We start from the raw sequence: 23,776 nt of genomic DNA on the forward strand, positions 1-23,776 counted from the left end.
TAAATTGTTTAACTTGGGTCAAACGTTTCAGGAGCCTTCCACAAGCTTCCCGCAATAAGTTGGGTGAATTTTGGCCCATTCCTCCTGACAGAGATGGTGTAACTGAGTCAGGTTTTTAGGCCTCCTTGCTCGCACACGCTTTTTCAGTTCTGCCCACACATGTTCTATAGGATTGAGGTCAGGGCTTTGGGATGGCTATTCCAATACCTTGACTTTGTTGTCATTAAGCCATTATGCCACAACTTTGGAACTATGCTTGGGGTCATTGTCCATTTGGAAGACCCATTCGTGACCAAGCTTTAACTTCCTGACTGATGTCTTGAGATGTTGCTTCAATATATCCACATAATTTTCCTTCCTCATGATGTTATCTATTTTGTGAAGTGCACCAGTCCCTCCTGCAGCAAAGCACCCCCACAGCATGATGCTGCCACCCCCGTGCTTCACGGTTGGGATGGTGTTCTTCGGCTTGCAAGCCACCACATTTTTCCTCCAAACATAACGATGGTCATTATGGCCAAACAGTTCTATTTTTGTTTCATGGCTTCTTCCTTGCTGAGCAGCCTTTCAGGTTATGTCGATATAGGACTCGTTTTTACTGTGGATATAGATACTTTTGTACCTGTTTCCTCCAGCATCTCCACAAGGTCCTTTTCTGTTGTTCTGGGATTGATTTGCACTTTTCGCACCAAAGTACGTTAATCTCTAGGAGACAGAACGCGTCTCCTTCCTGAGCGGTATGACGGCTGCGTGGTCCCATGGTGTTTTATACTTGCGTACTATTGTTTGTACAGATGAACGTGGTACCTTCAGGCGTTTGGAAATTGCTCCCAAGGATGAACCAGACTTGTGGAGGTCTACATAATTTTTTTTCTGAGGTCTTGGCTGATTTCTTTTGATTTTCCCATGATGTCAAGCAAAGAGACACTGCGTCTGAAGGTAGGCCTTGAATTACATCCACAGGTACACCTCCAATTGACTTAAATGATGTCAATTAGCCTATCAGAAGCTTCTAAAGCCATGACATAATTTTCTGGAATTTTACAAGCTGTTTAAAGGCACAGTCAACTTAGTGTATGTAAACTTCTGACCCACTGGAATTGTGATACAGTGTATATTATAAGTTAAATAATCTGTCTGTAAACAATTGTTGGAAAAATTCCTTGTGTCATGCAGAAAGTAGATGTCCTAACCAACTTGCCAAAACTATAGTTTGTTAACAAGAAATTTGTGGAGTGGTTGAAAAACAAGTTTTAATGACTCCAACCTAACTTCCGACTTCAACTGTATGTACACATAATTAGGAATAAAGTGCAGTGTATGTGGTGAGTGAAAACAGTTAGTGCAAAAATGGTCAATGCAGATAGTCCGGGTAGCTAATTGATTAACTATTTAACTAACAATTTAGCAGTCTTATGGCTTGGGGGTAGAAGCTGTTCAGTGTCCTGTTGTTTCCAGACTTGGTGCATTGGTACCGCTTGCTGTGCTGTAGCAGAGAGAACAGTCTATGACGTGGGTAGCTGGAATTTTTGACAATTTATAGGGCCTTCCTCTGACACAGCCTGGTATAGAGGTCCTGGATAGCAGGGAGCTTGGCCCCAGTGATGTACTGGGCCTTACGCACTACCTTTTGTAGCGCCTTGCGGTTGGATGTCAAGCGGTTGCCATACCAAACGGTGATGCATCCAGTCAAGATGCTCTCAGTGGTGTAGCTGTATAACCTTTTGAGTATCTGAGGGCCCATGCCAAATCTATTCAGCCTCCTGAGGGGGAATAGGCATTGTCGTGCCCTTCTTCACGACTTTGTTGGTGTGTTTTGACCATGATAGATCCTTAGTGATGTTTACACAGAGGAACTTGAAGCTCTCGACCCGCTCCACTACAACCCCATTGATGTGAATGGGGGCGTGCTCGGCCCTCCATTTTCCTGTAGTTCACAATCAGCTCCTTTGTCTTGCTGACGTTGAGGGAGAGGTTGTTGTCCTGGAACCACACTGCCAGGTCTATGCCCTCCTCCCTATAGGCTGTCTCATCATCGATGATCACGTCTACCACCGTCGCATCGTCGGCAAACTTAACAATGGTGTTGGAGTCTTGTGCGGCCACGCAGTTGTGGATGAACAGGTAGTACAGGAGGGGACTAAGCATGCACACCTGAGCTCGGGACCCTGGGACTGAACACCTCCCTCTGCAACTGCATCCTGGACTTTCTGACGGGCCACACCCAGGGGGTGAGGATAGGCAACAACATCTCCGACACGCTGACCCTCAACACGCAGGCCCCACAGGGGTGTGTGCTTAGTCCCCTCCTGTACTCCCTGTTCACCCACAACTACGTGGCCATGCATGACTCCAACAACATCATTAGGTTTGCTGATGACACGACAGTGGTAGGCCGATCACCGACAGCGATGAGACAGCCTACAGGTAGTAGGTCAGAGACACTGCCAGGACAACAAACTCTCCCTCAATTTCAGGAAGACCAATGAGCTGATCGTGGACTACAGGAAACAGCAGGGGAAGCACATCCAGGACCTTTATACCAGGAAGTGTCTAAGGAAGGTCCAGAAAATTGTCAAAGACTTCAGCCACCCAAGCCATGGACTGTTCTCTGTGCTACTGTCAGGCAAACGGTACCAGAACATCAGGTCTCAGACCAACAGGCTCTGAGACAGCCTCTATCTCCAAGCAATTAGACTGTCGAATAGCTAATCAATGGCCACCCGGAGTCCCTGCTACTGTATAGAACATATACCACCATATACGCTGCTGCTACTTTTTACTCGTATTATTATCTATCCTGATACATAGTCACTTTACCCTTGCCTACATGTACATACAGTATCTACCTCAATTACCATGTATCCCTTCACATTGATATGGTATTGGTACTCCTTGTACACTGAGTATACAAAACATAAAAGGCTCATTGGTTGCTCAGTGATAATACAAGAGATGAGTACACCCTACTGGACAAAAAGCTTACAGCTTCTGGTATTTCCAGGCAATCTCCCATCCAAGTACTAACCAGGCCCGTCCCTGCTTAGCTGAGATCAGACATATTCAGGCTGGTGTGGTTGTAAGCAGGGCTGATCAATGCAGGGACCGATTAATGCAGCACAGACCCATGGGTGGCCCGAGAAGCAGCAACATTTTTTTTTTTTTTTTATGTTTAATTATATATACAGTATATATTATATTTTATATATATATATATATATATATATATATATATATATATATATATATATATATATATATATATATATATATTTTACTGCAACCGCCAACCACAGGAAGACTCAGGAGCCCACTCTCAATTAGTGTAGACAGCCTGCTGCTGCTGCTTTGCTAATCATCAGATGAGGGGAGGAGATTAGGTAGGCGGCCCACATGGGTAACTGGGTGGCCCTGCCTTGATTGGGTAACTGATAAAAAAATATTAGGGGAAAAAACTGAATAATAATTAAATGTGACTTGTCAATTGTGTGAGTCAGGGGCTGGGCCCAAGCCTGTAGCGGGCTCAAGAGGCAAAAAAAAGATTAAATAATTTTAACTACAGCAGCCCGCTCTCAATTTCCTAAATACACCAGAGAGCATAATGTAGCCAAAGATGATCAATAGTTTATACAAAATAATTGTGGATTAAGTATTATCATACATGCACGAATCTGCCAAAATTAAGGAAACATCAACATAAAGTGCCTTAAAAGGGTGTTGTGCCATCATGAGCTGCCAGAACAGCTTCAAAGCGCCTTGGCATAGATTCTACAAGTGGACCTAAACCATGCCAGGTGAATGCACCCCACACTATAACATATACTTTGTATCCCTTGTTTACTCACGTGTTTCCTTTATTTTGGCAGTTACCAGTATGCCTGAAGCTCGGGAAAGACTGTATTTTCCTCTTATGACATTTAACATTTGATTGTTCAATAAATTAACTTCGACTGGGACAAAATACCCTACACTGAACTAGACAAGGTACAGTTGAAGTCGGAAGTTTACATACACTTAGGTTGGAGTCATTAAAACTCGTTTTTCAACCACTCCACAAATTTATTGTTAACAAACTATAGTTTTGGCAAGTTGGTTAGGACAATTGTTTACAGACAGATTATTTCACTTATAATTCACTGTATCACAATTCCAGTGGGTCAGAAGTTTACATACACTAAGTTGACTGTGCCTTTAAACAGCTTGGAAAATTCCAGAAAATTATGTCATGGCTTTAGAAGCTTCTGATAGGCTAATTGATATAATTTGAGTCAATTGGAGGTGTACCTGTGGATGTATTTCAAGGCCTACCTTCAAACTCAGTGCCTCTTTGCTTGACATCATGGGAAAATCAAAAGAAATCAGCCAAGACCTCAGAAAAGAAATGGTAGACCTCCACAAGTCTGGTTCATCCTTGGGAGCAATTTCCAAAAGCCTGAAGGTACCACATTCATCTGTACAAACAATAGTATGCAAGTATAAACACCATGGGACCACGCAGCCATCATACCGCTGAAGAAGGAGACACGTTCTGTCTCCTAGAGATTAACGTACTTTGGTGCGAAAAGTGCAAATCAATTCCAGAACAACAGCAAAGGACCTTGTGAAGATGCTGGAGGAAACAGGTACAAAAGTATCTATATCCACAGTAAAATGAGTCCTATATCGACATAACCTGAAAGGCTGCTCAGCAAGGAAGAAGCCACTGCTCCAAAACCACCATAAAAAAGCCAGACTACGGTTTGCAACTGCACATGGGGACAAAGATCGTACTTTTTGGAGAAATGAACTGTTTGGCCATAATGACCATCGTTATGTTTGGAGGAAAAAGGGGGGCCTTGCAAGCTGAAAAACACCATCCCAACTGTGAAGCACAGGGGTGGCAGCATCATGCTGTGGGGGTGCTTTGCTGCAGGAGGGACTGGTGCACTTCACAAAATAGATGGCATCATGAGGAAGGAAAAATATGTGGATATATTGAAGCAACATCTCAAGACATCAGTCAGGAAGTTAAAGCTTGGTCGCAAATTGGTCTTCCAAATGGACAATGACCCCAAGCATAGTTCCAAAGTTGTGGCAAAACGGCTTAATGACAACAAAGTCAAGGTATTCGAGTGGCCATCACAAAGCCCTGACCTCAATTCTATAGAACATTTGTGGGCAGAACTGAAAAAGCGTGTGCGAGCAAGGAGGCCTACAAACCTGACTCAGTTACACGAGCTCTGTCAGGAGGAATGGGCCAAAATTATTGTGGGAAGCTTGTAGAAGGCTACCCGAAACGTTTGACACAAGTTAAACAATTTAAAGGCAATGCTACCAAATACTAATTGCGTGTATGTAAACTTCTGACCCACTGGGAATGTGATGAAAGAAATAAAAGCTGAAATAAATCATTCTCTCTACAATTATTCTGACATTTCACATTCTTAAAATAAAGTGGTGATCCTAACTGACCTAAGACAGGGAATTTTTACTAGGATTAAATGTCAAGAATTGTGGAAAACAGAGTTTAAATGTATTTGGCTAAGGTGAATGTAAACTTCCGACTTCAACTGTATTTTCCTAAAGAAAATATGTGTGCTTGCTTGTCTTGAACATAATTTTTTGTTGATTGAATCTATGCAAATCCAATCCATGAGGGGGCTCTGGCTTTCTCATCCAATGGATTTTGAGAAGGAGACGAGGCGCATAGATGAGGTGGGGGTAAGATGGCGGATAGGGAAAAAAGGCTAAAAGTGGAACATATAAGTAAATATGGAATGGTGGATCACACAGAACTTTTGGAAGAGCTACAGAAGGAAATTGAACGTGACAAGAGTGAGGATGAATTAACTGCGCTGGCAGGTGCAGTTTTTTGGAGAGAATGGATCCTTGCCTTCTGGCTGATCCATATGTGGTGTCAGATTGGGTGGAGAAGAGATTGGGGAATGTTGGGTCGGTGAAAGTGACTCGAAGTGGAATTGTGTTGAGTTTTTGCATTTGTCGTCCAGAGGGAGCATGCGCTCCGCACCACTCGACTGGGGAAAATAATTGTGACTTTTTTTCCTCTCCATAGCAGGGCACCATTGAAAGGAGTGATAACTGGAGTGGTGTTCTATTGAGGAGGATCAACTGAAGTTGAAGAGTCCCTGTGACGATTGTCTGTGACGCTCGTCGTTTGGTGCGACGCAGACCCGGTGGAGAGGTCAAACAGAGAAGACACTATACTACTGAGTTTTGATGTGTCAGTTATCCCGCGAGACCTTTTGTCCCGAATCCATTATGGTGTTTTAGGTGTCAAGCTTATGGTCATGTGGCAGCAGTGAGTAGGAGGGAGATTCCTAGATGTGAGAAGTGTGCTGGAGGACATGAGACAAAGGAATGTGTAGTATCGGTGGAAAAAGTAGTACTTGGGTGTACACGATTTTACTGCAGAAGTATCTTAAATCATCCTAGCACTTGCTGGCCTGGAGTAGGATCAGATGAGGCTAAAGTAGTAGAATGGTGGTGAGGTTTTAATGGGTGCAGGGTTGGTTGGTAGTGCAAAACATTTTTTGATACACAGCCAATACTGTAGGTGCCGGCATGTACCTACACATTTTGTTTGCGGACCGCAGTAATACCAAAGAAGGATTCTGGGACCATCAACGGGGTGAGCGCAGTTCACATTCGTTCAATGACATTGAACTGAAAGTGCCGGTCTAGCCTACCCGCAAGATAAATCAAATGCACACACCACGACAAAGGGTTTGTTTGGAGGCTGGAAAAATATGGAAAAAGCTAACGATGAAGCAAATTCTGAATCCAATGGCGGTAGAATCAATGAGAATTGGAGTATTGTCCAAAAGAATGGAAAACGGTGCAAAGTAGTGAACAGTGATGAGAATTTCCCTTCGTATCTAGTAGGAGTACGGATTGTTAATGAGGAGCAGTTGAGCAGATTACATGAAGAAACCATTTGAGATATCCAAACTGGTGGAGAGAGTGCTGGGTAAAGTGAAGGCTGTGAGGATCACGAGAGGCGGGCTTGTTTAGATGTTTTGTGCTACTGCGGATCAGAAGGAACTTGCGTTGCGTCTCACACGATTTGATAGGTTTGAAGTGTCGTGTGTGTCTCTTCGGAACAGGGCACCCCTTAAGGGGGTTATATCTGGAGTCTTGTGGGAAGTTGATTTTGAAGAGATGAAAAATATTCCTGGAGTGATTGATGCACGTCGGATGAATCGTGTGGTGAATGGTGAAAAGGTGAAGAGTATCTGTTCTTTTGTTTTTTTTAATGGAGTCTCTCCCTACTCAAGTGCAGTTGGGGTATATAAACTACAGAGAGAGCATTTATTCCAAGACCAATGCAGTGTGATCATTGTAAAGCTTTTGGTCATGTTTCAAGTGTTTGCAGAAGGGAGAAGCCGAGATGTCCAAGTTGTGGAAAAGATCATATAATGTGTTTTAAAAGTGAGGAAAATGTGACGTTGCAATTGTGGTGGGAACCATGAAGCTACATCTTTTGATTGCCCGACAAGGGTGAAAGCGAATGAGGTGGCCAAAGTCAGGGCTGTCCAGAACATTTCATATGAAGTAGCTGTTAAAAGGGTTGAAGGTTTGAATGGTGCTCCTGAAGAGTCCATGGTGGTGGATAGGCCTTCACTGCAGGTTGCAGGGGTTGCCTTTCACCAGCAGGACCCTGACATTGTAAAGGTTAAGATGGTGGACTTTGTGGGCTTTATAGCTATGGTGATTAATGGCACTGCCAAGGTGGAGAGAAGGTCCAGGAAGATAGATATCATTGTGGATGCGGTGGTGCGGTTCCTGGGACTGAAAGATTTCTCGGCGTAGGAGTTACATGGAATATTGGCACAAGCCGTACCATCCTCTCAGGCCCTAGAGCCTGATAAGGGAGATATTGAGATTTGAAAGAAGGAAGAAGTGGGAGTTTTGTTTTGTTTTTGTCAATGTACTATTTTTATTTGGGTGGATTAAGTAAGTTTCCATATCACATGGATTTTTTTTTTTTACCTTGTTTTGGTTTTCAACCTGTCCAGTTGGTGGTGGCAATATACCTTTTTTGGTTGTAGTCTGCCATAATACCTAAGAAGAAGAATACCAAAGAAGAAATACAATCCATGAGGTGAATGTCATGTGATCGTTGTAAATAGTATACTGATCCAAGATCAGGAATTTGTATGCGTTTTTACCTTCATGATTCACGTTGTGTAAAATTCTGCCACCAGCGGCTGACGTGGGCGAGGCGGGAAACTGTGCAGGTTCGATGGCATGGCGTCTTCGGCGAAAAGACGAGCAGTTGGAAAGGGAGTAAGTCCCGACGATAGTGAGGATAACAGCTCGTATGAGGGATCGGAAGACGATGGTGATTCAGGAGAGGAGGACAGCGGATCAGAAGAGGAGAGCAATGACGAGGTCAAGGCCGAGGATAGAATAGACGAGGGGGAAAATGGAGTCCTTAGAGAAGGCAAGAAACAGATATAGGTTTGGAGAAATGCAGTATTATCATAAGGAGACGTATACTTGGATAAATGAGGAGGAATGGAGGGAAAAAGAGAGGCAGAGGAGGTCTAAGAGAGAAATGGAGGAAGATTGTGAGTTTAAGTCAGTTAAAAATGGCAGGGAAAAGGGAGAAGGTTTGTTAAAGAAGAGTGGTAGGAAATGTAAGCAAAGTGAGCTGAAGGCAGGAGTAGAAATGGAAGTGAGGGTGATGTATCGGAGGTGGAAGGTGTGGTGAAGAACTCGGAGCCCGAGGATTGCACAGCGGGTCAGAATAAAGATGAGTCTGTGACAGTAGGAGTGAAGTTTGTGGGAAAAATGGATCCTTGCCTTTTGGCTGATCCAATTGTGGTTTCAAGATTGGTGAAAAGAGCGTTGGGTAAAGTGGAATTGGTGAGGGTAACCAGAAGTGGTCTAGTGATAATTGTTTGTGTTTCTGTTGGGCAGAGGGAGAAGGCGCTCAGAGTTAAACAAATGGGGGAAAGAACTGTGAATTGATTCGCTCTTAAGAAAAAGGCGCCATTGAGAGGAGTGATTACTGGAGTAGCAGTGAATGTAAAAGTTGACCAACTGAAGGAGATGATTCCCGGTGTGTGTGATGCTCGTCGTTTGGTGCGACGTAAACAGGGTGGCGAGAGTGGGGAAACAGAAGAGTCATTGTCTGTTCTTTTGAGTTTGAAGTTGAGTCTTTGCCTGAGAAAGTGAGGTTAGGATATATAAGTTATCCAGTGCGAGCATATGTGCCGAATACCTTAAGATGTTACAGGTGTCAAACTTATGGGCATGTGGCAGCAGTGTGTAGGAGGGAGATTCCAAGGTGTGAGAAGTGTGCAGAAGGGCATGAAACAAAGGAGTGTGAAGCAGTGGGGAAATCAAATAACATTTTATTGGCCACATGCGCCGAATACAACAGGTGCAGACATTACAGTGAAATGCTTACTTACAGTGCATTTATTTTTAATAAAAAATTAAAATAAAACAACAACAAAAAAGTGTTGAGAAAAAAAGAGCAGAAGTAAAATAAAATAACAGTAGGGAGGCTATATATACAGGGGGGTACTGGTGCAGAGTCAATGTGCGGGGGCACCGGCTAGTTGAGGTAGTTGAAGTAATATGTACATGTGGGTAGAGTTAAAGTGACTATGCATAAATAATTAACAGAGTAGCAGCAGCGTAAAAAGATGGGGTGGGGGTGGGGGGGCATTGCAAATAGTCCGGGCAGCCATGATTAGCTGTTCAGGAGTCTTATGGCTTGGGGATAGAAGCTGTTGAGAAGTCTTTTGGACCTAGTCTTGGCACTCCGGTACCGCTTGCCGTGCGGTAGCAGAGAGAACAGTCTATGACTAGGGTGGCTGGAGTCTTTGACAATTTTGAGGGCCTTCCTCTGACACCGCCTGGTATAGAGGTCCTGGATGGCAGGAAGCTTGGCCCCAGTGATGTACTGGGCCAAACGCACTACCCTCTGTAGTGCCTTGCGGTCGGAGGCCAAGCAGTTGCCATACCAGGCGGTGATGCAACCAGTCAGGATGCTCTCGATGGTGCAGCTGTAGAATCTTTTGAGGATCTGAGGACCCATACCAAATCTTTTCAGTCTCCTGAGGGGGAATAGGCTTTGTCGTGCCCTCTTCACGACTGTCTTGGTGTGTTTGGACCATGATAGTTTGTTGGTGATGTGGACACCAAGCAACTTGAAGCTCTCAACCTGTTCCACTACAGCCCCGTCGATGAGAATGGGGGCGTGTTCAGTCCTCTTTTTTTTCCTGTAGTCCACAATCATCTCCTTTGTCTTGGTCACGTTGAGGGAGAGGTTGTTATCCTGGCACCACACGGCCAGGTCTCTGACCTCCTCCCTATAGGCTGTCTCATCATTGTCGGTGATCAGGCCTACCACTGTAGTGTCGTCGGCAAACTTAATGATGGTGTTGGAGTCGTGCCTGGCCATGCAGTCATGGGTGAACAGGGAGTACAGGAGGGGACTGAGCACGCACCCCTGAGGGGCCCCCGTGTTGAGGATCAGTGTGACAGATGTGTTGTTACCTATCCTTACCACCTGGGGGCGGCCCGTCAGGAAGTCCAAGATCCAGTTGCAGAGGGAGGTGTTTAGTCCCAGGATCCTTAGCTTAGTGATGAGCTTTGAGGACACTATGGTGTTGAATGCTAAGCAATGAATAGCATTCTCACGTAGGTGTTCCTCTTGTCCAGGTGGGAAAGGGCAGTGTGGAGTGCAATAGAGATTGCATCATCTGTGGATCTGTTGGGGCGGTATGCAAATGAGTGGGTTTAGGGTTTCTGGGATAATGGTGTTGATGTGAGCCATGACCAGCCTTTCAAAGCACTTCATGGCTACAGACGTCAGTGCTACGGGTCGGTAGTCATTTAGGCAGGTTATCTTAGTGTCCTTGGGCACGGGGACTATGGTGGTGTGCTTGAAACATGTTGGTATTACAGACTCAGTCAGGGACATGTTGAAAATGTCAGTGAAGACACTTGCCAGTTGGTCAGCACATGCTCGGAGTACACGTCCTGGTAATCCGTCTGGCCCTGCGGCCTTGTGAATGTTGACCTGCTTAAAAGTCTTACTCACATCGGCTACGGAGAGCGTGATCACATAGTCATCCGGAACAGCTGGTGCTCTCATGCATGCTTCAGTGTTGCTTGCCTCGAAGCGAGCATAGAAGTGGTTTAGCTCGTCTGGAAGTATTGTGTCACTGGGCAGCTCGCGGCTGTGCTTCCCTTTGTAGTCTGTAATAGTTTTCAAGCCCTGCCACATCCAACGAGCGTCAGAGCCGGTGTAGTACGATTCAATCTTAGTCCTGTATTGACTCTTTGCCTGTTTAATGGTTCGTCGGAGGGCATAGCGGGATTTCTTTTAAGCGTCCGGGTTAGAGTCCCGCTCCTTGAAAGCGGCATCTCTACCCTTTAGCTCAGTGCGGATGTTTCCTGTAATCCATGGCTTCTGGTTGGGGTACGTACTGTCACTGTGGGGACGACATTATCGATGAAGCCAGTGACTGATGTGGTGTACTCCTCAATGCTATCTGAAGAATCCCGGAACATGTTCCAGTCTGTGCTAGCAAAACAGTCCTTTAGCTTAGCATCTGCATCATCTGACCACTTTTTTATTAACCGAGTCACTGGTGCTTCCTGCTTTAGTTTTTGCTTATAAGCAGGAATCAGGAGGATAGAGTTATGGTCAGATTTGCCAAATGGAGGGCAAGGGAGAGCTTTGTATGCGTCTCTGTGTGTGGAGTAAAGGTGGTCTAGAGTTTTTTTCCCACTGGTTGCACATTTAACATGCTGGTAGAAATTAGGTAGGACGGATTTAAGTTTCCCTGCATTAAAGTCCCTGGCCACTAGGAGCGCTGCCTCTGGATAAGCGTTTTCCTGTTCACTTATGGCCTTATACAGCTCATTCAGTGCAATCTTAATGCCAGCATTGGTTTGTGGTGGTAAATAGACAGCTATGAAAAATATAGATGAAAACTCTCTTGGTAAATAGTGTGGTCTACAGCTTATCATAAGATACTCTACCTCAGGCGAGCAAAACCTTGAGACTTCCTTAGTATTTGATTTTGTGCACCAGCTGTTGTTTACAAATATACACAGACCGCCACCCCTTGTCTTACTGGAGTCAGCCGTTCTATCCTGCCGAAAGTGGTGGTATGTGCTAATTGTTGGGGTATCCATGGGGCTGGGGATCAGACATGTCCAGTGCGAGAGAAGCAGGTTGAGGTTTCCAGGGTAAGAGTAGAGAAGAAGTTGTCATATGCGGAGGCAGTGAAGAAAGTAGAGGAAGATGGGTCAAGGGGGCGGGATCCTGAGAGAAATGGTGTGAGTAGTAGAGATGTACCAGTACAGAGGGATAAACAAAAAATTTGGTTCAGCAGGAAAAAAATGGTTCAGCAGGATTGGATTTTTAGCGTTTATAGCAATGGTTATTAATTGTACTGCAGGGATGGAATGCAAATTGAATACATTTGAGGTGGTGGTGACAGCTGCAGAGAGATATTTGGGTGTGCGAGACTTGACAGCAGAAGAGTTACAGGGAGTGTTAAGTGGTGATGTCCCATCAATTCAGGTTGAGGGCATGAGGTAGGAGTGAGTGTATTTAAACAGTGGAGAAGGGTGGGGTTAATCATTAGTTGTAGTGTTTAAGTTGTGAGTGTAGTGTTAGATGGTAGGATATTTCTTTGCTTTGGTTTATTTTATTTTTCAAGGAAAGATAAGGGAGTTGAACTCCAGTCTAGTAGGTGGCGGTAATGCAACAAATCCGCCGTTAAACCTCATTGAAGAAGAAGATGATGAACGTAATGTGATCCTCCACTAATGTTACTTGTAAACAATATGGCGGCGCCCTGTGCTGCTAAACGTCTAACAAGAGCAGGTAAGAACTCCCTAATAATCAATATTCCGAGATGATCCTTGCTGTTTGGTTGATCTGTATGTGGTGTCAGGTTGGGTGGAGGAGAGGTTGGGGATTGTTGAATCGGTGAAGGTAACTCAAGAGTGGAGTGTTTCCTCCACCCAGAGCCGATGGAGAGGGCGCTCGGGATTAGGGACAAGAATTGTGACATGCTTTGCTCTCCGGAGCAGGGCGCCGTTGAAAGGAATGAAAACGGGGGTGGCATTAAGTGTTGAGGAGGAGCAGTTGAAATGGAAGATTCCCGGTGCTTGTAACACCCACCGCTTGATGAGACGTAGATCTGTATCAAAATGTATGAACTCACTAAGTGTAAGTCGCTCTGGATAAGAGCGTCTGCTAAATGACTAAAATGTCAATGTAGATCCGGTGGGGAAACGGAGAATATATTAACTGTCACCAGGCGTGTGTGACACCGTGTGCTAGCACGCTAACTAGAACACGGTGTCCCTAACTAGCAAGCAAGCTAACACACCTGTTGTTCTAGTGGGAGGCGGGGCGACACTGTGTCACTAACAAGCTAGCATATGGTGTCGCCCCAGGCTCCCGCCTGCTGTGCTAGCGGGAGGTGGGGGCGACCGGTAGACAGACCTTCACCCCCGCCTGTCGGACACTGTTATCCCGCAGTTCTGTTAACGACGTCAAGTGTTCGGCAGGCGGGAGCAGGGTTGCCAACTCCTCAGTAAGGAAAGTAGCTATTGGCTGCCCTAAAAGTCGCTAAATTACATCATCACCTAATTTGCATATAATTGTGATGGACGCTGTAGGAGAGAGGAATATTTATTTATTTTTATTTTACCTTTATTTAACTAGGCAAGTCAGTTAAGAACAAATTCTTATTTACAAAGACACTGGGACAATTGTGCGCTGCCCTATGGGACTCCCAATCACAGCCGGTTGTGATACAGCCTGGAATCGAACCAGGGGGTCTGTAGTGACGCTTCAAGCACTGAGATGCAGTGCCTTAGACCACTGCGCCACTCGGGAGCCCAATGTCGTGGGAGAGACAAGAAGTGAGTACAAAACACTCTATATTTACATCAGCCAGCGGCAGCTTCCCGAATGCGCGATTCATTTGCAGTCTGGACGCGGAGGGGTGAACATCTCCTGCTCTGACCGCAGCTGGGAGGGACTGCTGCGCGAGGACTGGGCCGCCTGTGAGCGCTTTGGGACGGGGGTGGGGCCCACGGCAGCACCCGCTGCTCGTTGAGAAGAGTAAGAACAATACGTGCATCTGCGACAGCCCAAAGTCGGACACTGTATTGGTTTTCCAACAGCAAGGCTCAGATCAACATGGCAGTGTGAATATTGCTGCTATTGTTTATAAACGTTTTTTCTGTATAAATGTCTAAATAAACTTTTCTATACCCCCATATTACACACTCACAAACTGAAAACGTAATGTGTGTGTGTAGAATGAATTGGTTAGGGAGAGGCAAAGTTGGTACCTGTTTCAGCCAAGTCTTTGGCCACGTTTGTGTGGGTCAAACAAAAACACCCTAATGATTGGTTGACAAATACTACCTCCGATAATGCAGTTGGTGAAAAACGACTTAAAGGCGACTTCATCAAAACTGCTTGACCTTTGATCACATGGTTTTTGTAGTTAATATTGCAAGTAGGACAATTTTTATAACCATAATGCAACACACTTTGAAAGGCGACTTGACAAAAGTGATCCACTCAAACGCGCCCACAAGAATACAAGATTTACAACGCATCACTTACCTCATACATTGTGATACAATAAAATGAATGTCCTCTTTGCCCCCCCCCCCCTTCTGTCACACTCTTCCCCCTCCTTCTCTCTTTCTCCCTCTCTCTCTCTCTCTTCCTCTCTCTCTTTCTGCCACAAGGACCTACAATCATTGCTATTGGGTTATCCTGTACAAGAGAAGGGCTCTGGGTTTGTGTGTGAGAGAGCGATAGAGAGAGGTGTTTGTGGGTGTGAGTTTGTTTAAAGTTAGAAAGTTATATACTGTTTAGAAATATTCATATGGGCTATTAGGGGTTTAGTTTCCTTTGCGGTCTGATTATCTGTATGTCTGTCTGTGTCTGTCTCTTTCCAGGGTTGGGGGGTTTCCTCCAGAAGGGGTGTGGTCTGTGGGGGTGTAGCCCACCCTGGGGCGTCCAATCCCAGCAGCACCGCCGGTTCTTCTGGAGGAAGTGGAAAAGCTTTCACAGTATAGTCAGACCGGGTGTGGTCAGACCAGCCTACTCAGTGCCCAAGGTACAGTATGTACTCAAAATCCCACAATTATTCACATACCTCGCTCTGCCAGACACTGCCCACCCACACAGTGCCCAAGTTACAACGCATCACTTACCTCATACATTGTGGTACAATAAAATGAATGTCCTCTTTGCCCCCCACCCCCTTCTGTCACACTCTTCCCCCTCCTTCTCTCTTTCTCCCTCTATCTCTCTTTGTCTCTCCCTCTCTCTTTCTCTTCCTCTCTCTCTCTTTGTCTCTCTCTCTCTCTCGCTGTCTGTAGCACATCCTGAGGCCTGACTATGTGAACAGTGGTCAGGTTCCTGACTGGCCCGACTACATAGAGATCAAAGACCAGGAGCAAATCCAGGGCCTGACGAGAGCCTGCCAGCTAGCCAGACAGATACTGCTGCTGGCCGGACGCAGTCTTAAGGTGTGTGTGTGCCCGTGTTATAGTGAGAGAGTAAGAGAGTGAGTCTGTCTGTTTTCTGACATTCCAAGTTAATAACATCATTGTATTCACCTCTGACCCCAGGTTGGTATGACGACAGATGAGATAGATTTCATCGTCCATCAGGAGACGATTCGTCACAACGCATACCCTTCCCCCCTGAGATACGGGGGTTTCCCCAAATCAGTCTGCACCTCGGTCAATAACGTGGTCTGCCATGGCATACCTGACACCCGGCAACTGCAAGATGGAGACATTATCAACGTTGATGTGACTGTGAGTTTTATCCCCCTTCATGCAGACACACACACATGCACGATCCACCGTTCCACATTCCTGACCCCCCTCCCCCGTTCATCAGGTCTATCTGGAGGGTTACCATGGTGACACCTCCGAGACGTTCCTGATTGGCTGTGTGGACGAGGTTGGGCAAAAGCTAGTGGAGACAGCCAGGAAGTGTAGAGATGAGGCCATCACTGCCTGTAAACCTGGGGCTCCACTGTGTGTTATAGGAAACACTATCAGGTACACACACACACACACACACACACACACACACACACGATACCTCTGTTGTTTTGTATAATCTAATGTCCCTCTCTTCCTCCTACAGTGATATAGCCCACTCCAATGGTTTCCATGTATCTCCCTACTTTATTGGACATGGCATAGGCTCCTACTTCCACGGCCACCCAGAGATCTTGCACCATGGTAAGTACCACACAGCAACAGTTGTCTGTGGTCCATACAGTATATTGGACAAATCCTAAATATCGCTTTCTCATTTATCTGACAGCTAATGACAATGATATGACCATGGATGAAGGGATGTCTTTCACTATAGGTCAGTCACATTTCCTATGTATATCAGTGTGTATTAATGTCAACCTAAGTGTGTGTAGCTATCTGTGTGTGTTAACGTTGCATCTGTGTATGCAGAGCCCATATTGATGGAGGGATCATCAGAGTTCAGAATCCTGAAGGACAAGTGGACAGCAGTGTCTGCGGACGACAAGAGGTAGGCCACTTACAGCCTACATAGGGCTGAGCGTTACGCCCTAAAAGGCTGGAGAGTTACAGCCTACAAAGTGCCACTGATATCCTTGTATAACCTCTGTGTGTGTGTGCGTGTGCCTGTCTTTAGGTCGGCCCAGTTTGAACACACAGTAGTCATCACCTCTGGTGGAGTGGATATTCTCACCAAACTACCTGAGGAGGACGAGCCGATGCCAATAGAAGTGTAATTACTGTTCTCAGTTCAACAACCCTGTCACATCCACATCTATGAAGAGGTAAAGCACCAAACTGACCCAGGACCAGGGCTTAGTGCCACAGAGAGAATAGGAAACTGGGCATAGATATGATTCAAATGAGACTGCACTACTGCATTCTTTTGTATGTCTGCTGTGTAGAAAAATAAGTTATATTATTTAAATAAAATGTTTGTTCACTTTCAATTAGTAAACCAGATCTGTCTATCCTAATTTTTTTGTCTGACAAAATATTTGGAAACAATATGTGGTCAATATTGCTATAACACATTTGGACTAGGACTTTTCGATTTAGGAAATCAAATTGATTCCAATCAGAGGAGAACATTATTTTCTATGACTGACGTCATCATAAGATGATCTTGTGTTAAATTCATTAGGACTGCAAGGTTTGTAGAGTATTGTAAATCTACTGGGCTGATTATGTCATGACATGATGTTATTGATGCTGTGTTTGGCTTCATGATGTTTTCTGCTCTACTAATAATCTCTAATGACGTCAACCTCCAGCTCTACATTGTTAGCAACTTATTTTGTACTTCCTCTTGTCCAATTAGAAACCACATCCTATGTAAACTCAGCAAAAAAAGAAACGTCCCTTTTTCAGGACCCTGTCTTTCAAAGATAATTCGTAAAAATCCAAATAACTTCACAGATCTTCATTGTAAAGGGTTTAAACACTGTTTCCCATGCTTGTTCAATGAATCATAAACAATTAATGAACATGCACCTGTGGAACGGTCGTTAAGACACTAACAGCTTACAGACGGTAGGCAATTAAGGTCACAGTTATGAAAACTTAGGACACTAAAGAGGCCTTTCTACTGACTCTCTGAAAAACACAAAAAGAAAGATGCCCAGGGTCCCTGCTCATCTGCATGAACGTGCCTAAGGCATGCTGCAAGGAGGCAGGAGGACTGCAGATGTGGCCAGGGCAATAAATTGCAAAGTCTGTACTGTGAGTTGCCTAAGTCAGCGCTACAGGGAGACAGGATGGACAGCTGATCGTCCTCGCAGTGGCAGACCACGTGTAACAAGACCTGCACAGGATCGGTACATCCGAACATCACACCTGCGGGACAGGTACAGGATGGCAACAACAACTGCCCGAGTTACACCAGGAACGCACAATCCCTCCATCAGTGCTCAGACTGTCAGCAATAGGCTGAGAGAGGCTGGACTGAGGGCTTGCAGGCCTGTTGTACGGCAGGTCCTCACCAGACATCACCGGCAACAACGTCGCCTATGGGAACAAACCCACCGTCGCTGGAACAGACAAGACTGGCAAAAAGTGCTCTTCACTGACGAGTCGCGGTTTTGTCTCACCAGGGGTGATGGTCGGATTCGCTTTATCGTCGATGGAATAAGCGTTACACCGAGGCCTGTACTCTGGAGCGGGATCGATTTGGAGGTGGAGGGTCTGTCATGGTCTGGGGCGGTGTGTCACAGCATCATTGGACTGAGCTTGTTGTCATTGCAGGCAATCTCAACGCTGTGCGTTACAGGGAAGACATCCTCCTCCCTCATGTGGTACCCTTCCTGCAGGCTCATCCTGACATGACCCTCCAGCATGACAATGCCACCAGCCATACTGCTCGTTCTGTGTGTGATTTCCTGCAAGACAGGAATGTCAGTGTTCTGCCATGGCCAGCGAAGAGCCCGGATCTCAATCCCATTGAGCATGTCTGGGACCTGTTGGATCGGAGGGTGAGGGCTAGGGCCATTCCCCCCCCAGAAATGTCTGGGAACTTGCAGGTGCCTTGGTGGAAGAGTGGGGTAACATCTCACAGCAAGAACTGGCAAATCTGGTGCAGTCCATAAAGAGGAGATGCACTGCAGTACTTAATGCAGCTGGTGGCCACACCAGATACTGACTGTTACTGTTACTTTTGATTTTGACCCCCCCTTTGTTCAGGGACACATTATTCAATTTCTGTTAGTCACATGTCTGTGGAACTTGTTCAGTTTATGTCTCAGTTGTTGAATCTTGTTATGTTCATACAAATATTTACACATGTTAAGTTTGCTGAAAATAAACGCAGTTGACAGTGAGAGGATGTTTCTTTTTTTGCTGAGTTTATATCACTGAGGAGACACATTATTTAAAAAAATGTTTTAGTCATTTAGCAGACGCTCTTATCCAGAGCGACTTACAGTTAGTGAGTCCATACATTTTTCATACATAATTCTACTGAAGCGATGCCTTTTAATGGGATAGGGTAGGATTTTGTCAATTAAGACCTTTTTCTACCTACCCAGAGTCCGATGAACTCATAGGTACTACAGTAGCGTTAGCGCAAATGCTAACTAGCATTAACGTAATGACTGGAAGTCTAGCTGTTCCCATAGACTGCCACTAACGCTAGTTAGCAACTTCCTTCAACCTGCACGCAGAGACATAAAAATGGTATCCATGAGTTCATCTGACTGGGTAAGTAGATAAAGGGCTTAATTGCCAAAATCTCGCACTATCCCTTTGAATTCCTTAGGCTACATTCTTCCCTTCTCTACAATATGGCACATTTGTTACACAATATTCAATCTCAACAACGTTATTCTCAAACATACAGGAATTCATTGAAATAAACTAGTCAAACTGTTCATCTGCTACATTAAAAGCCCAAATCCGTCATATTTCTGCCAGGTGAAAGCAGTCCACACAAGTCTCTTTGGTCCCGTATATCAGTAAATTGACCCCACATCATCTGTAGGATTAGATTGCTGATGTAGTACTGGATTCAGCTGGGAGAGTGCCACAGAGTCTGTTGATGAGTACCAAGAGTAGTTACTGTAAAATGATGGGGCGTTTGTGTTCGGAGGCATTAATCCCGCTCTTTGCTTATCTGTAATCCCGTGATTCTGGAGGCCCCAGTGCACCGTTGCTTGAGGAGAGCTGCTGGACCGAGGGGAGTCACAGGGGGTCTCCTGCTGTCTTGGTGGCATCTGCCCATTTCTCCACAGCTTCAACTTGGAGCGACGGTTCTGGAACCAGATCTTCACCTGGGAGAGGAGTAGACATGCAGAAGTACAGTGGGGAGAACAAGTATTTGATACACTGCCGATTTTGCAGGTTTTCCTACTTACAAAGCATGTAGAGGTCTGTAATTTTTATCATAGGTACACTTCAACTGTGAGAGACGGAATCTAAAACAAAAATCCAGAAAATCACATTGTATGATTTTTAAGTAATTTGCATTTTATTGCATGACATAAGTATTTGATACATCAGAAAAGCAGAACTTAATATTTGGTACAGAAACCTATGTTTGCAATTACAGAGATCATACGTTTCCTGTAGGTCTTGACCAGGTTTGCACACATTGCAGCAGGGATTTTGGCCCACTCCTCCATACAGACCTTCTCCAGATCCTTCAGGTTTCGGGGCTGTCGCTGGGCAATATGGACTTTCAGCTCCCTCCAAAGATTTTCTATTGGGTTCAGGTCTGGAGACTGGCTAGGCCACTCCAGGACCTTGAGATGCTTCTTATGGACCCACTCCTTAGTTGCCCTGGCTGTGTGTTTCGGGTCGTTGTCATGCTGGAAGACCCTGCTACGACCCATCTTCAATGCTCTTACTGAGGGAAGGAGGTTGTTGGCCAAGATCTCGCGATACATGGCCCCATCCATCCTCCCCTCAATACGGTGCAGTCGTCCAGTCCCCTTTGCAGAAAAGCATCCCCAAAGAATGATGTTTCCACCTCCATGCTTCACGGTTGGGATGGTGTTCTTGGGGTTGTACTCATCCTTCTTCTTCCTCCAAACACGGCGAGTGGAGTTTAGACCAAAAAGCTCTATTTTTGTCTCATCAGACCACATGACCTTCTCCCTTTCCTCCTCTGGATCATCCAGATGGTCATTGGCAAACTTCAGACGGGCCTGGACATGCGCTGGCTTGAGCAGGGGGACCTTGCGTGCGCTGCAGGATTTTAGTCCATGACGGCGTAGTGTGTTACTAATGGTTTTCTTTGAGACTGTGGTCCCAGCTCTCTTCAGGTCATTGACCAGGTCCTGCCGTGTAGTTCTGGGCTGATCCCTCACCTTCCTCATGATCATTGATGCCACACGGGGTGAGATCTTGCATGGAGCCCCAGACCGAGGGTGATTGACCGTCATCTTGAACTTCTTCCATTTTCTAATAATTGTGCCAACAGTTGTTGCCTTCTCACCAAGCTGCTTGCCTATTGTCCTGTAGCCCGTCCCAGCCTTGTGCAGGTCTACAATTTTATCCCTGATGTCCTTACACAGCTCTCTGGTCTTGGCCATTGTGGAGAGGTTGGAGTCTGTTTGACTGAGTGTGTGGACAGGTGTCTTTTATACAGGTAACGAGTTCAAACAGGTGCAGTTAATACAGGTAATGATTGGAGAACAGGACGGCTTCTTAAAGAAAAACTAACAGGTCTGTGAGAGCCGGAATTCTTACTGGTTGGTAGGTGATCAAATACTTATGTCATGTAATAAAATGCAAATTAATTACTTAAAAATCATGCAATGTGATTTTCTGGATTTTTGTTTTAGATTCCGTCTCTCACAGTTGAAGTGTACCTATGATACAAGTTACAGACCTCTACATGCTTTATAAGTAGGAAAACCTGCAAAATCGGCAGTGTATCAAATATTTGTTCTCCCCACTGAATATGAGGTGTTTGAAATTCCCATCATATGTACAAGCGCACTGCTACTTCCAGTCAAGTGCCTTACATCTCCATACCTCTTGCCAGAAAGCATATTGCACTTATATACAGTGTACCTACATATGAAATACATTTAGCATAATGAAAATAATACTATTTAAAATCCTCCATCATGGTCAGAATATGAACATAGTGCACCTGTGTTTGTGTGAGTCCCAGTGACGCGGCAATCTCCGCGCGCTCAGGTAGCGCCAGACACTGCCTCACTCAACCTGCTCTGGAGCACACACAGCTGCAGGCTAGAGTAGAAGGTTCTAGGCTTCCGGACTTTCTTTGGTTTTCCCTTTACCATTCTGACTTCTGTCTCCTTCTCCTCTTTCTCTGAGAAAATGTGTATGACCATTAGTAGGCCTGTCATTGATCTTGGTTAACCCAGAACTAAAATCTTGTGTAATTTGGTCAGATGTCAGTTCACCAGAGGTAAGCCAATCATTGATTTACACAATGTAGCCTGTGCACTAGGTTTAAAACAAAACCTGGCATAAAGAACCAACACAATGTTTCTGAAAAGTACAGAAATTGCCACATCATAGGCTACTAAAATGGAAAGTACAGGCTAGTCATAAAAGGAGAGTATTGGCTTTGACTTTCTGACTGTTCTGCCCTCTCCACTTCATTTACTGCTGCCTTGCTCCCACATGTGGATGTGCATAATTGTGCTTAATTGCCTGTTATTGATACATCCACATTTTGGAGCAGACAGTGGAATTTAATGATCAAGGTTGACCATTCTGACATCTGGATCCTTCTCCTCTTTCCCTGAGAAAGAACAAATAGCTTTATGTTCCGCTTCTAAAAAGGATTGTATTGCCCATTAGCTGTCAGGTTTGGATGTGCCTGTGCGTAATTCATTAATACAAACGGTGACATTCAGTGATCATGGGCACAGCCACACTGGAATTCACAGGCTAAATTATACAATATATATGAATCACGTTGCGCACCTGTGTCCGTGGTGAGAGATGAAGAGTCCGTATATGATCCATAACAATCGTAAGCGGTAAGGAACCCAAACTCATAAATCTCGGGACTGTAGTGACCGTTATTCCCGTTTATAACCATCACCGGGAAGAAACGAATTGGTGTCGAAATCGGTAAGGTTGGAGATTCCTGTGATTCGTGCATGGTGTAGTGATTTGAAGTTGTATGGGTTGATTGCATAGCTGTGGCAATAGTCTGTAAAGTTATGGCGCCATATATCTATGCAAACCTGTGCGAATAATTGCATTCTAGGATAATAAAAGTCCTCCAGGGAGAATTCTATTCAAAATGTAGTTCTCCAATGTTCAAGTCTCCATTGATTGCCTCCATCAAATTGCCCAAAGTTATTGTGACATAACAAATAACCCACTCTTCTGTTTTTACTCAATACTGTAGCCTATATGTGGTTGAGTGGTGTCATCTTCAGGTTTCGAGGACATTGAATGAGTGAAGCTTCAGGTGTCTGCTCGTCTGGATGAGACGGTCTGTGGAATGAATTGTCTGGTGTGACGTTACCCGGGAGACGAATGGGTGGGCAAGAAGCCAAAGAAAAATCTCGTTGACAGTAAGACACCTTGTGCACCTTGTCGTCAAAACGCTTAAAATACAGTCTATATTGACAAATGATTTATATTTATTTATTTTTTGGGGAATAGGAATGGACAACGTTAACTTTTTCACGCAAATAATGTTGAAGGCTTTGGATATTTGTTGGGCGCTCTCTGCTCGAACTCACCTTCAGATCAACGAGAGGTGATGGCGGCATCTGGCGGTCTTCTTGTGATACTGCTACAAGCCGGAAAACACTTCCCCACCCTACTGTACACACTTGATAATTACCGATGGCGCCAGTGCTCACCCTCACAGTTGAGCAAAACAACCATTACAGCTGACTGAGATGACAGAGTGTATATTTACACTGTCTGTGTGTGCCCACCATGCATTTATGTCTTACCACCAACTCGACTGTAAATACACTGAGTGTACAAAACTTTAGGAAGACCTTCCTAATGTTGAGTTGAACCCCCTTTTGCCCTCAAGAACAGCCTCACTTTGTTGGGTCATGGACTCTGTAAGGTGTTAAGTGTGTCCACAGGGATGCTGGTCCATGTTGACTCCAATGCTTCCCACAGTTGTGTCAAGTTGGCTGGATGTCCTTTGGGTGGTGGACCATTCTCGATACAGACGGGAAACTGTTGAGCGTGAAAAACCCAGTGTTGCAGTTCTTGACACACTCAAACCGGTGTGCCTGGCACCTACTACCATACCCCGTTC

The 23,776-nt window shown here is 45.1% G+C and overlaps 1 protein-coding gene across 1 annotated transcript; it reads left to right on the plus strand.

Annotated features, from left to right (window-relative positions):
• The first annotated feature begins 12,791 nt into the window (after positions 1-12,791).
• On the plus strand, positions 12,792-18,880 carry LOC311147190 (methionine aminopeptidase 1D, mitochondrial-like). The gene is made up of 9 exons (XM_084183827.1): positions 12,792-12,859; positions 14,965-15,125; positions 15,391-15,540; positions 15,643-15,834; positions 15,920-16,083; positions 16,172-16,269; positions 16,355-16,402; positions 16,498-16,576; positions 16,703-18,880. Exons 1-9 carry the CDS (start codon positions 12,802-12,804, stop codon positions 16,800-16,802), a joined length of 1,050 nt encoding a protein of 349 aa, XP_084039953.1. The 5' UTR covers positions 12,792-12,801; the 3' UTR covers positions 16,803-18,880.
• The last annotated feature ends 4,896 nt before the right edge of the window (positions 18,881-23,776 follow it).

This window comes from Coregonus lavaretus (genome assembly GCF_964263955.1).
Source record: "Coregonus lavaretus genome assembly, chromosome: 19".
NCBI lineage: Eukaryota > Metazoa > Chordata > Actinopteri > Salmoniformes > Salmonidae > Coregonus > Coregonus lavaretus.